Source organism: Ixodes scapularis, unplaced genomic scaffold (assembly GCF_016920785.2).
Source record: "Ixodes scapularis isolate PalLabHiFi unplaced genomic scaffold, ASM1692078v2 PGA_scaffold1__304_contigs__length_218370807, whole genome shotgun sequence".
NCBI classification, from domain to species: domain Eukaryota; kingdom Metazoa; phylum Arthropoda; class Arachnida; order Ixodida; family Ixodidae; genus Ixodes; species Ixodes scapularis.
The window spans coordinates 120,383,600-120,397,110 of NW_024609846.1; the positions used below are offsets into that span (position 1 = coordinate 120,383,600).

A 13,511-nucleotide genomic window follows, 5' to 3' on the forward strand; every position below is an offset into this window, starting at 1 on the left:
AATAAGTGTCATTTGACCGCAGTGATCGTCCGGTTGCGAGTGTAAAGCATAATGACCAAATTCATTACCCAAGAATCCGCTAATTATTTTTTTCTAAATATTCGCATTTCAATTAGAGATTTGTATTGCCGTTGTCACAATCTGTCATAACTGTTGTAAGAATTGGGACCACCAAATCTCGTTCTGCGCTAATCCTATACTTCGTTTCACCCAAAGTCCAGACGGAGACGACGCCACCAGCTGATCGGACCAATCGGACAGCATCGAAAGCGCTCCCTCCTCCTCCTCCTTTTCGACCACTGCGCAAATATATATATATTTTTTTATCTGTATGTTTCTTCTTTCGCACTGGACCGTCATCTTAATTGTACCAAAGATAGCAAGCTGCACTCTTCGAAGGATATACGTAGTTACTTTCCCGTATTAAGGATCTTTAGGTAAAACGCCCATCCATATAAAAACAAATCGGCAAGAGTATATGATCTGAACAAACGATGCACGAAGGGTTGTTTATACACCGACAAAACGTCTACCAGCAGCCACGAGTTCTTTCTAACTTTGCTGCCTTGATTCCCACCTGCCATTTGAGGTTTACAATGTCTCAAAAAGGCCAAGGAACGGTATTGGGTTAATACTTTACTTCCTTCATACACGCATACCGGCCTAAGAGTGATAAAAGACTAACACGTAGGTGTGCGGGCTAGAAGCTCGTTTGTCGTTGAAAAATGTTGAAAAATACATGCTCGTCATTTTATTTTTGTCTTTACTTCACGTGACTCGCTGTCTTCTTATTTATTGATTTATTTACAGAATACCTACAGCGCCTAATAACACAATTAAGGGTCACATATCCGCACGATTACTTATACGAACGAGAGAAAAATGCTCTGTTGTCCAAGATGCTTACCTTCCTCTAGCAGCAAGTTCCTCTCTCTGATTCTTTTTACAAAGAAGGAGTTACAATAACTGTTTATTTAATAGGGATACTAAAAAACCCGTCTAGAATTATCGCACCTTGCTGAAACGTACGTTGGATCCAAAATATACTCTTTCATATCAATTCGAGTCTCGTTACAATAAATGTGATAAAAAAAGAGGTTTTATCTTAGTTTTTCCCTTGGATGTTCAATGGTTCCCAATCCAGCATGGCTTTATCCTCCCCATACTGGCGTATGGATCATAGTTACTGCTGACAAATTGTGCTGCTTGAGTTTGAATTGTCTTTTTTTCTTCGAATTTTGCTGATTATATACTGCTGGCAGTATCTGATTGAGTAATATGTACAAAAATCAAAGCGCCGAAGTTGAGCAAGAAAACAAAATGCGAAGAACAGACAAGCGCTAAATTACAAGTGAATGCCGGTTTTCACATAACAGCGCAGCATCTAGGAACATCGCTGATGCAGTGCTGACTTGAACGTAACTCAGCATTGATGCAGAGTTGTATCAGTGCTGCACCATTTATACAGCGCAAAGTCAGCACTGCACCAACAAGGTGAGCGCTATTTCCAGCGTTGACTAATAGCACTACGGTAGCACAGTGGTGTATCTGTCAAAAGGTCTCGAGTTTATTACAAGTTGGAAACACAATAAACTAGCCTCCCCAGATCAGCACACGTGCGCAGTCCCTCTTGCCCTTTATCGGGCCCAAGCTTGTAACAGATCATCTCCGAACTTCTTGCAACTTCGCCGGCTATCCCCTTCCAAGTGTAAGGTAATCTATCCATGATAATGTCCATGATCTAGCTGTCCATAATCTGTCCATGACAATGTCGGCCTTTTAGGGACTGATCAGGGAGAGGTTGAAGACCTGCAGGCTCCGATCCGTGTAATACCCGAGCCCCACTAGAGCGACAAACAGAAGCAGCCGACACCGACAAGCCTCAAACACTTGCATCATGCACACGAATGTATCTTCGACAAGCTTGCAATCCCTCGTGCTTCCTTCACGAGCACTGAAAGACTGCAAGCCTGCCAAAAGTACCATCGCGAGCATGCTGCATGTGTTTGAGGGTTGCCGATGTCGCTTGTTTTTGTTTGTCGCTCTAGTAGGACTTAGGGTGCATTGAGGCACCCTAGTAGGACTCGTAGCATAACACAGAGCCTCGACTGTCAAGACGCGGGTCCGCTATTTTATTGTTTGATGACAACAAGATTAAACTTATAATATTATGCACGCTACACATTTGAGGGTGTCTTGTGAATCCTTACAAATGCTCGCGCCAGGAAACTCATAACCCGCTGAGTCAGCGGTCGTGTATCTCTACTGCGTGATGCACGTTAAAGACCCCAGGCTAGCGGTTGTACTGGACTGGCTAAATTGCTCATCTACAGCTGGGAGGCTTGTCGCCGGTTGATGCAGTCCAAGTTCTAGGCTGTATAAACACACAACACAACCCAATTTTTTTCAGCATTCTTTTCGAACTTTTTAACGCAGTGAATTTCATCGAAAGTTTTACTTATAGCAGCGCTTCGTACGTCACTATCGAGACTGCAATGAATAGATACCAAATTGTACGGCGAACCATATATAGTTAATATAGCGTACGCTAGAGGTTCAACTGGCGCTAGTGTCTATGAGACTTCCGGGAGGCAAATTGAAGCAGACAGCAACCAGTCTACTTTTGCGGTGCTCCTGTGCATTCCTATGGGAAAACGCGCCTACATTTTGTCTTTTCGCCGGAAAATAACATATAGAACTTGTGTTATTTGGGTCGTGCAGAATAGTATGTACCTTTATTAACATTGGAAAAGTGTAATTGCTTTAATTGGAGCATTTTTCTTTACCAGTGAACGATGTTAAACTTCGCTATATTTCAGGTCCAAACCTCTGTTCCATAGCAGGTATGTAAAAACGAGCGACGATTGTAAGCCAAATAACAATAAAAAGGAATGTAGGGCGTTTTCAAGGTTCGCCAGCATTCCGGTGATGCTTATATATTGCTAATATGCACGTCTTGTCACATATATGAAAATGAGCCCGTGGTGCATTTTTACAGTGGTTAAAACATTCAAAACGCAAAGAATAAAATATGTGGGCTATAAAACTTTTTAATTGTCATTATTTCATATGCCGGGCAGTTTTTATCGGGCACGCTGCTTTCTGACTTTTCCCTATTGTGCAAAGATTTCGAGCGTTCGGGTGATGTTTTGAAAGCAGAACAAGCATCTTCGCACATATTCATGAGCACAAAAAATAAAGCGCTTCTTATTAATCGCAAATCGGACTATATCACGTGGCCTTCAACTAATTTTTATCGTAAATGCACAGGGAGTTACTGAGCCAGTGTTACCGCTTCGTTATTGCTGTCTTTCTTGGTTTTCCACGTGCCCGTCGTCCGTTTGGCACGTATGTGCCGACGCCGTGTTCGCGCTAACAGTGTCCGACAGTGCACAGAAATACAGATTCGAAGTCGTTTTAGCACCGTTTTTAATGCGATGATTTTGAACGAAAAACGCCGTAACTGACCAATTATTTCGTCTGCCTGAATAAGAAATGTTCCAAGCTACCTAGTACGTACGAATTATTCGGTATATTAACGAGTTTTAGTATTGCGTATACGAACAAACGCAAGCGCTGTGCGTTTGCGTTAGCGTTGTGATCTCCACGCTGCGCATGCGCGAAGTCGCCATGCGCCAATCCTCGGCCGAAGTTTGGGCTCCGCGCACGCGCAGTGTGGAACACGAAACGCTAACGCAAACGCACAGCAATAGCGTTTGCTCGTATATGCAATACTAAAGCTCACTATTTGCTCTTATGATCGAGCTCAGGGAGAAAATGCACTCACTTTTCCCATAGAGATGCATTACCGGAAGTCAATTTTTGACTGGTTGCTGTCTGCTTCAATTTGCAACAGCACACTAGCGCCATTTGAACCTCTAGTCCCTCTAGTGTACATTATCATAACTCTACGCGGCGAACAACACCACCGCTTTTGTACGACTGCCGTTGACGTACAAACCGTTATTCGCATACGATACATCAGACGGATATCTCACTCACCAGATGGCACTGAACTGCCTAGCAGCGTTTAGATTAAGTGGAAAAAAGCGAGAGAAAACTAGGTATTTTATTATTAACTGATGGCAAGGGGGCTTTATAGCCTCACTTTCTTTGCAGTGCGGAGTGAATATAGATTTCACATTTAAATATTTTAAGCTTAAATGGTAAAACAAAATGGCTAGGCGGCGTAAGCTGCCGCCCGATCTAAAGGGCTCAGCCGGATTCATCCTTCATCCATCCAGCGTGTGCTTCGAGAAAGCTGCGCGGCAGTCGATGTTTAAAGAGTTACGCTTGGCCGTAGTTTGTGCACAACTCTATCCTCGTTCTTTCTCGCGCGTATTTTAGCATTGAATCTGTGCCAAATAGTCCCACTTTTTTATATTCTTGTCGACCTAGACGGTGTCGTTGGGCGATCACCTCGGGGTAATGCCACTGAGTGCGGCTCACGGATTGGTCACGGGGACTGGTTGACAGCTCTGCTGGATCCCGGGTACAATGAACGCTTTGGCAGACATTCGGGTTGGCACTCGTGTCTAATCACCGCGAGGACGCCTGATCAAAGAGCGCCGTTCATGTTGGGTGCTGTGACGCCGAGAGGCTGCTGCCGTGCGGGCGCTGTGTTGTAGGGATGAAAAATTCCGCTTCGAGGCTGCAGATATTTGTATTTTGAGTACAACTGACTGCTTTATAAATTATTGCCGCTTACGACTGCTACCGACGGGATGTTACTGCGGGTTACTATGGAAACCGAGGGCCTCGCACTGCGTTGTATCAACGTTACTAAATTAGCTCAGTTACGGAACTGCCCATAGGCGCTGCATGACGCTGACGCAAAATACAGACCCAAAGTACATGCATGGGAAAATTTGGATAAAGTGAGGACAACTATCTCGTAGCACGTTTCTCGTCGCCAACAAAATGGTGAGCTGATTTTTATGACTGAAATGGCAATATTTGCAGTTTCGTTTTGTTAGTGTCATGACCGTCATGCCCATCAGACACGTGACTATCTCGTAATTAACACTGCGATATGTAGTGAGGAGAGACACCATGCTCTCGTTTACCTTAGCCTGGAGCGCAGCAATTCCGGACGTGAGGTCAAGGTGCCGGAAGCTGTCCACCATGCGCAGTGCATTCTAAAGTGCAGATTACAGAGTTAAAGGCTCGTATCAGCGACTTGCCTTTTCTGCGCTGGTTATCAATAGCTCGGTTGATCGGTCTTTATTCATTGTGCGATCACGACGCAAAATCTTGATGGTCCGTTAGAAACAGTGAAGAAGCGAGTGAAATGCTCATGCTATTGACAAATTGCGCTCGATGTGGAAAACAATTGTTTCGTATAGCGTACGTAGTGTATTGTGAGACATCCCCGTGATAGTGGCGCAAAATGTACGTACGCGCAAATTGGCCAGTTTACTGCCAATGAGCACATTCACAATTAAATCCGGAAAGTCAGGATTGACACGCGCGATGGAAATTGAATAAATAATAAACCCACAATTAAACCGTCGTTTCGGGGAGTGAAGAAGAACCTTTATTTTTCTTTATTTCCCATGTAAATAGAAGAGTAAACTGGGTGTTAGGGTCAGGTGGCGTCTATTTCCCCAATAAATTTAGTGGGAAAACTAAGTTAATGTATAGGTCAATTGACGCTTGTTTTCCTTCTAGATTTAGTGGAGAAATTGTGTGATCGTGTCACTTGCTGTCAAGTAGCGTGACGTACACTTCCCCCATTAAATTGAATGGGGAAACAGAAGGTGTTTAGGTTACGTGAGAGATTTCCACGCCACATTTAGCGGAGAAACTGAATTTATGTAGAAGTCACGTGACGTATGGCTCAAGTGACATCAGTTTCCCCAGCGATTTTTGCGGGGAAACTTAGTTTGTGCCTAGATCACGTGACGTCAGGTCATGTGACATCACATGACGTCGTATGACCTAAACATCAGTTTAGTTTTCCCGTTAAATTTAGCGAGAAATGCACGGACGGACGGACAATATTTTGGGATTTGGGGTTTCGGTTAAGAAGCATTTCATGCTTTAACATTGCATAACCCTGCCAAGCAACATGTGTTATTGAACCCGAGTACACAACACGCCCTAACGCAACACTCGTGTTCAATGCATGCTCAGAGTGTGTGCCCAAAATATGGCTGCCTCAAATAATTGGCGCAGAAGCAGCTCTTAGATGACGCGCACTTCTGAGCGTGGCTTGTTTGCACTGCAAAGTTTTATCTAGGAAAAGACGGGACAAATGGCAGACACCCTGAATTTAGTTGGGCGTTGTCCAGTGAACGAGTAACATTTCGCACGACACCAAAGAAATGTCGTGGAATATATTCAATTTTACCTCAAAGCTTTCAGCCAACGGGAGCAAGGGATCTCTTGTGGTACCTTCTCTTAAAACTACGATGCTCGCACAGTGTACTCCTTGTAGTAGATCACACACACACACGCACGCACGCACACACACACACACACACACACACACGCGCGCGCGCGCGCGCGCGCACGCACACGCGCAAACGAACACACGCACACGCGCACACACACACATACAAGAACAAAAAAAAAAAAGAAAAAGAGCTTCATGCCTCACCCAACACTGGATAGACTAACAAGAGTTCGTTCCCCTTGCTGGTATAATCGGAGGACCACCAGAGATACCGCACCTATTTGTCCGTTGCCCCGTAGATGAAGAGAGTTAGCAACCAAAAGCAGAAAAGTTTGTCAAACGCACTCCCCCCCCCCCCCCCCCCCCCCCCCCCCCCAGTGGCGTAACCAGGAATTTTTTCCAAAAAACTAAAAGATCAGCTCTAATATAAAAGAAGAGTGAAGCAGAATTATTCCACTGGCCGTGCCAAAAGTACCCTGTTCATTTTGCTTCTGAAGGTGTATAAACAGGAGTCTACAGAGACTGCGGGACGTTCTCCACCACTGAGAGGCAGGCGAGGCGACGCAACCCGTCGTACCGACCGTACAGTGGGGCGAGCGAACGCGGGGAGTGCTCGCGTGTAGCTAAGCTAGCCCTCTCGAGGGACTCCCTATTTGGAGCACTGGCTCGCCTCCAACGTGGCAGCGAGGGCGCCGAGCAGCAACAGGCTGGGCCGGCACACGAAAAAAGCGAAGGGAAGAGAACGGGTAGGAAACAGCGTTGCCAACGCCGCTTTTAGAACCCCCCCGCTTCGAGGACGGCTCGGGGTTGGTGTGTGTGTGTGTGGGGGGGGGGGGGGGCATTGTAGATAGGGAGCGGTATGGCTGTAGACGCCTGCCTTCCGGTCGGCCCAATTACTGCGGTTGTCTCGACGGTGCCTGAACCTTGGTGCACTCCCCGCGGTGACCTTTGTGTTGACAAACGAGAGGGAGGTTGGTCCAACAGGTTCAATCACGCTGCTGGGCAGTGTGGGTATATGGTAACTAACCCTCTGTTGCCAGCAATACGTTTGCCGGCGCGAGTGTGGTGGTAGCTCGCTGTCGGCGAGCGCTTACTGCAGTGCACGCAGCTATGGAGGTCAGTGACCCCAAAGCCACGGTTGTACTACTCATAGATCATGCAAAGGACACGGTGTTCGCTCCACACATGATGACAGAATTATCTACGCACGCGCCTTAAACATGATCGGAGCATGTTTTCTTTATACACATGTATGCATACTTCGAATATGTCTGCAGGTGTTTTTTGTATGACGCATTGGCTGTGTGGACGCGGCTTGGCCTACAGGGGCATGGTCGACTATTTAGTTGGGTTTTTCGTAGTTTCCTACAGGAGAATGATTCTTTTTATCATTCACATGTACTATGCGTTGAAGTAGGAATTATAGGTTTGGAGCCAAGTCCGCGGTCGTGACCTTTCGTCGTGCTTCGCGCCATATACCGAGCTTCTGTATCATAATAAACAATAACGAGAAATGCCTAAAAGCAAATTATTGCAAGTTCTTCTAATGGATTTTTTTTTTTGTGCTATCAGATATATAATAAAGTAAAACGGGAAGTTCTTTCTTAGTGTTGTTTCACACTACGTTCATTGGAACATGTAACTTAAACTACGGCGGTTTTACGGTGTTTTTATCGGATAAAAACGTAGCATAAAACGTAACAAGAGAATTAACAATCGAGCGAACTTGTGTTCACAAATACTAGCGTAGAGAACAACAGGCGTCGGCGAGATGAAGACTGACCCTTTGACAGGGTCAGCGATGGCTTCTGGGGAATCCCAGCGAACTAACGCTATTTGCTGCGTAGCCTTTCACAATCGACGGTGCGTTTTGCCGGACAAGAACCAAGGCTCGCCACGAGCTCGCCATCCATTCATCTGAATGAATAGCGAGTTCATGGCGACCTGACTACACCAACACGGCATGCACGGTGCTACACATAGCCTCCATTGTCGTCCCATGAGCTGCCATTGTGGTGGTCTTGCTGCTGAGCGCACGCCTGCTTCAGCCCTACGTTTAGTACCACTGAATTGCTTTTTTTTTCGGCAAGGACAAGTAGAAATGACCACCAGAATGGTGCGGTGACTTCACGCGCAAGCCACGCATTGCTTGAGCAGCGACGCCAAGTCGCTGATGTCATTAAGGGTAAACAATTTTCATTGAGTCTTTAGAAACTTTTTCAGGAAATAAATATGTCGCCAGCGCAAGTTTGAAATATTATATGCCTGATAACCGAAACGTTCATTCTCTCCTCCGCCCACGTGTCGTAAAAAAAAAAAAAATCAGCGTTAGATTGCGCTACCTTAGATAATGGCATTCCGAATCAAAGATGCGAGACAGAAAAACAGGGAGTGTAGGTAAAACGCGCAACAAAACCTTCTAACGCCTAGCGACAAAAAAAAAAAAAAAAAAGATGAAGAAACGAAACGCGCCGTTAATAGCTTTAACCTCATTGCCTTTCAGGTGATCGATTCTTCTTGTCCCCAACGAACAGTTTGACTTTGTCACTTTTGACACCGAAACCTCTTTGCTAAGAATTTCGGGAACAGACCCAAAAAATCACGAAAAGTTAAGCAACAACCGGGGTTACGTTGCTCCCGCCTCGCTGTTATTTTTTCTTCTACTTGGCCTTTAGAAATTTTTTTGCTACTTTTTTTTTTACACGGCGTTTGACGGGGAAAGAGGGAGAGAAAACAAGGCCGCCAAGGGGCCAGAGATCAATACTACCTAAAAGACAACTTTTAGCCCCCCCCCCCCCCCCTTCCCCTTTCCAGACGTCATCACTAGTGAACACACCTAGCGCCATGTACCTTGCGTCAGCATCACCACTAGCGCGTCTCGGAGCGTCTTACGGCGACGCCAAAACGGGCCCGTCTGCTGCTTTGAAGCGTCTCTCTCATTGCCACATCTTTTAAGTGGCATTGGCCAGATGCGTCGAAAGAGGAAAGGGAAATGACAATTTTGTTGCGTCCGGCAATCGACCGCGTGTCAGTGACAAGCTGGCTGGTGTGTTCGACTCTATATCCGCGGGGGCACAACGTTCCGAAGCAATGTAGCCAAAGCTACGCGCGTTCTTTATTTTCTTCTTTCAAAATGCCACAGGGAGTTGTTCCCGTGAGAATAAACGTCGTCTCTCTGTCTGGCACTGCCGTCAGAGACAAGTGGGCGGTGTGTGCGAAGCGAAGTTCTATACACCACTGACGTTGGCAAGAAGAACCGGGGTATACCGTCAGCGCCACCCGGGTGACAGTCGGAGAAAATGCTCTTCAATCAAACGTCACGTCCGAGCGTCCGTAGAACGCTATGAGGGGGAGTCAACAGCCACGTTCCCGTGGGTAGTTCCGATTCAACCCGCGGTGTCATTAATGTACGGTGCTCACAAAAAAAAAAAGAAAAAAAAATTACACAGAACGCGTGATCGGTATACTTGATCTCATGGGAGCGCTATCCTTGCGGCAGCCGAAGAAATACGTAGCGCTCAATACAAAAACACCACCTGGGAGGCCGCCCGCTCAATGTCAAAATCCCGACTGGACCTTGGTGGACACACCAAGTGACCGCCAAAGCAGTTAGGTCGGGGTCACACTGCCTATACATCATGCAAAAGACAGTCTGCCAACAGATTCGAACGCGAGTCACCGCGAGATCCTTGCTTCGAATGCCGCATGATAATGCGACTTGGCACACGGCATTCGAACCACGGATATTGGGGTGACTCGTGCTTGAACAGTTTCTTGTATGGTGTATGAGCAGTGTGGCCCTGCAGATTTAGTGATTGGATCACTCGATCCGTAGGCACCATGTTTTTACTGAATAGGGGCAAAACGGGTAAATCACCCGGAAAGCAAAATTGTTGTGCTACTCCTGGTCCAGCCGCCATTTCGGTTTTGAGCGAGCGGCCTCACCTGTTATGGATAATTTCTTCACTTGCCGCCAGGATAGTATTCCCATAAGGTCATAAGACACAGCTCACGCATTCCGTATAATTTCTGTGAACGCTGTGCGCACATTACGTGGCAGTATAGGCGAAGCTACGCTGGTCCTTGGTAGGTTTTAAAGCGCCGAGGAGCACAACTTTAACATGGAGCGCTATGGTGCGTATTGAAGCACGCTTCATGTTATGGGAGTGAGGTTGGAAGGGTTGAAGGCAATGGTTGACGAACCCCTACAGGAAGTTCAGCAGCTGCCACAAGCGCGGGCAGTTTCCAACACCTGGTATGGCGACGCACCAATCACTGAACTTTCTTTAACGGACTTAGTCAGCGACAATTGATGCAAGCGGCATTCCGTTTCGCAGATCACGCGGGGTCAATAGCAAAAAGGGTGTCAATCATTTTTGACACGGAAACGGTGCAATCCAAATTATTTTCTGGGGTTTAGGAAATAAACCGTGTAGGGTGTTGGAGAAAGGGTAATGCCCCTGATCCCTGTGCTTACGTCGGTCGTCACTGCAAAGTGTTCAACGCTATACGAAGGTGTTCTTAAATATTTTTATGGCCCTGTGATTACTTGGTTCCTGGGACGACAGTCTTGCAAAGGGAAAAGTAACAACACGTAGGCGAATTCGCATACGCCATATTTGAGGGTGTTCGCAGCACACAGAAAAAAACTCTCATTTAACTTCTAAAAGAAAAAAAAAATCTTGAGCGTGTGTGTAACAGGGGAAGACATGATCAAGTGTTGCGAACGCTCGCCGTCAGCATGAGCTTAGTAGTTTACAAGTTAAAAAAACTCAACTAAATGTTTAAAAAATATATGCACGGACATGTCTAGATCTACGTGTTTTCTCAAGTTCGCATTTTTGTTTTTTGTCGCAGGCAGCGCAATGGCACGGGTGGTACGCGGGGTGAACCTGGACAGCTTGGAAGATGAGTTCAAGCTCATGGAAATTGTGAGTAGCGGAAAGAACCGAAAATGAAGCGACATAATATTCGAATCAAGAGATTTTATGTCACTTTGTGTCAACATGACTTGCTCTAGTGTTTTACCTTAACTTTTTTATTCATAAAGAATAATTATCTGTGTTACCGATTTCAGCTCGTTCTTAAATTACGCACACGTAATTCTAAGCATACATATTTCTCACACCTGTTTACAAAAAAATGCTCTAATGTGCTTCTTCTTAATGTACGAAGAAGCCAGTCATGGTGGTTTCCGGAAGGCAACAGAGAAATGAAAAGGCTCGGTTAACATTTGGATTCACACAAAACAAAAACACCGTAACGTTACAGTCCTACAGAGCGTGATGTTCACGCGCTTGGAACCCCAGCGCAGCTCGTTGTTTTATGCCCAAATGTTATTCGTGCCCCTCTCGATTAAGTGGGTGTCTTTTCAAGAAGCACGAAGACCGCAGGCTCCAGCGTCTTCCAGCAAAAATCGAAGAGCGTGGCCTTTATTAATAGGTGCGGATTTTAGGCCAGGAACTTTATGGTATCCTTCCCTCGCGGGACTCACATGGGTTCAACAGGGTGCCTTTCCAGAACACATTTGCAGTGTTTCTTTTTTGTTTTTTTTACCGCAAAAATGCATTTTGTTTTTTTTTTGCCGCAAAAATAAACTACGTACCGCCGAACGCTCATTCTTCGCCCGAATGCAGCGCTAGTGATCTGAATCAGGCGCCAAAGTTCCAGAGTCAACCGTCACCCCGTTAACAGAAAAGTTACGAGTGATTTACTAAAACATGAAATATGGAAAAATGGGGCCGCCAGAACTTTCGAATACACAAACTGAAGGCGCCACTTACCGAAAACGGGCGAAAATGGCCGCCCCGTTTTGCTGCAAAAATTTTCCGAAAATCGCTTATAAATTTTGAACGAGATAACTGTTAGTTCTGAATCTTTGGTATCTGGTTCCGATCACTGGCGCTGCGTTTGGGCTGAGAATGAGCGTTCGGCAACGCGCAGTTTATTTTTGTTTCGGTAAAAAAATACACCGTAACTTTTCTTCTTTTTTTTTTAAGAGGTAAAAAGGGAGGGGGGGGGCACCCTGTATGTCGTCTGTTGGTTTCACTAAGAGCGATTAAGAAACGATGCAGTGTGTGGTGAGTGCCAAGCGTCGTATCAAATACCATATGGCTTCGTTTTTGGTCGTAGTATCGCTACACAAGAAAGTGGCGTTAGTCAATAAGAACTAGGCTAGGTGGCGAAAGTTACCGCCCGTTATAGAGGGTACAGCCGTTAGCGTCCATCCAAGAAGACCAAGTGTTGAATCCCCAAGTGCGAAAATCACTGATCTCGCTGATCTCTTATTGTAGTAGGCTGGATCGCGGATGGGGAGCCTGTCGGTGTCGCCACCGGCGGCCATTGCTTCAGGCAATACACGCAAGTCTATGAGAAAACGCACAGAAGGAAGAATATTGAATCATGCTCGCCGTGCTGGGGGGCGAGTATTTTATGGTGCGCTGCGATCCTTATGTCGGGTGTTTGGAGATCGGATCGGTATTTGTCAAACGTTCGAACGCCTATTAAAAGAATCATACGTACCGGAGCACCTACAGCTGAGGTGGCAAGCTTGCTCTCGTAGTGAAGTAAGCAAAAGAACTTGCCTTCAATAAGACCACCCTCAAGGAAGCCCAGAAGTTGATGAATGACAAAGAAGTTTTATTTCGACAGCGGCTTTTCGGGAGTAAGAGAATTCCGCGTAGCAAAGGCCTCGAGCTTGTCTGCTAAACCCAACTCAACGACACCAGTACCGACTCCGCGGTAACTCTAGGTAACTCTTGCCTCATTGAGCTGAACTACATCCTTCGCCCAGCAGAGTCACTCTCGAACAAAAGAAAATTACTTTTAAAAACTGAGAGGGCTGTCAGTTTTAATTTTTGTACACATGGTATTTGAAAGGCTTCCCGAAAAGCAGTCAAAAAGTTTCAGTGCCGACAACAGCTTAGAAACGGGGGAAACGGTGGCGACACTCGGCCCCAGCTGCCGAGGCCACGGTCCGCGATCCAGCCTACTACAATAGAGATCAAAGGCGGCGCCTTCAATGTGCGTGATTGGTCTAGCCGCTGATAGCAAACGCAATAAGACGTCGAGCGCCGTGACGCTGCACTTTTGGCGCTTCTTGACTGGCTCCATC

At 46.1% G+C, this 13,511-nt stretch overlaps 1 protein-coding gene across 1 annotated transcript in view; it reads left to right on the top strand.

The window, feature by feature from the left end:
- Positions 1 to 11,209: 11,209 nt before the first annotated feature.
- Positions 11,210 to 13,511, top strand: part of LOC8041342 (smoothelin) — a 37,539-nt gene continuing 35,237 nt past the window's right edge. Inside the window, exon 1 of the mRNA XM_029976481.4 lies at positions 11,210 to 11,328. Within this exon, the coding sequence (XP_029832341.1) occupies positions 11,263 to 11,328 (66 nt within the window). The 5' untranslated portion in view covers positions 11,210 to 11,262. The remainder of the gene's footprint in view (positions 11,329 to 13,511) is intronic.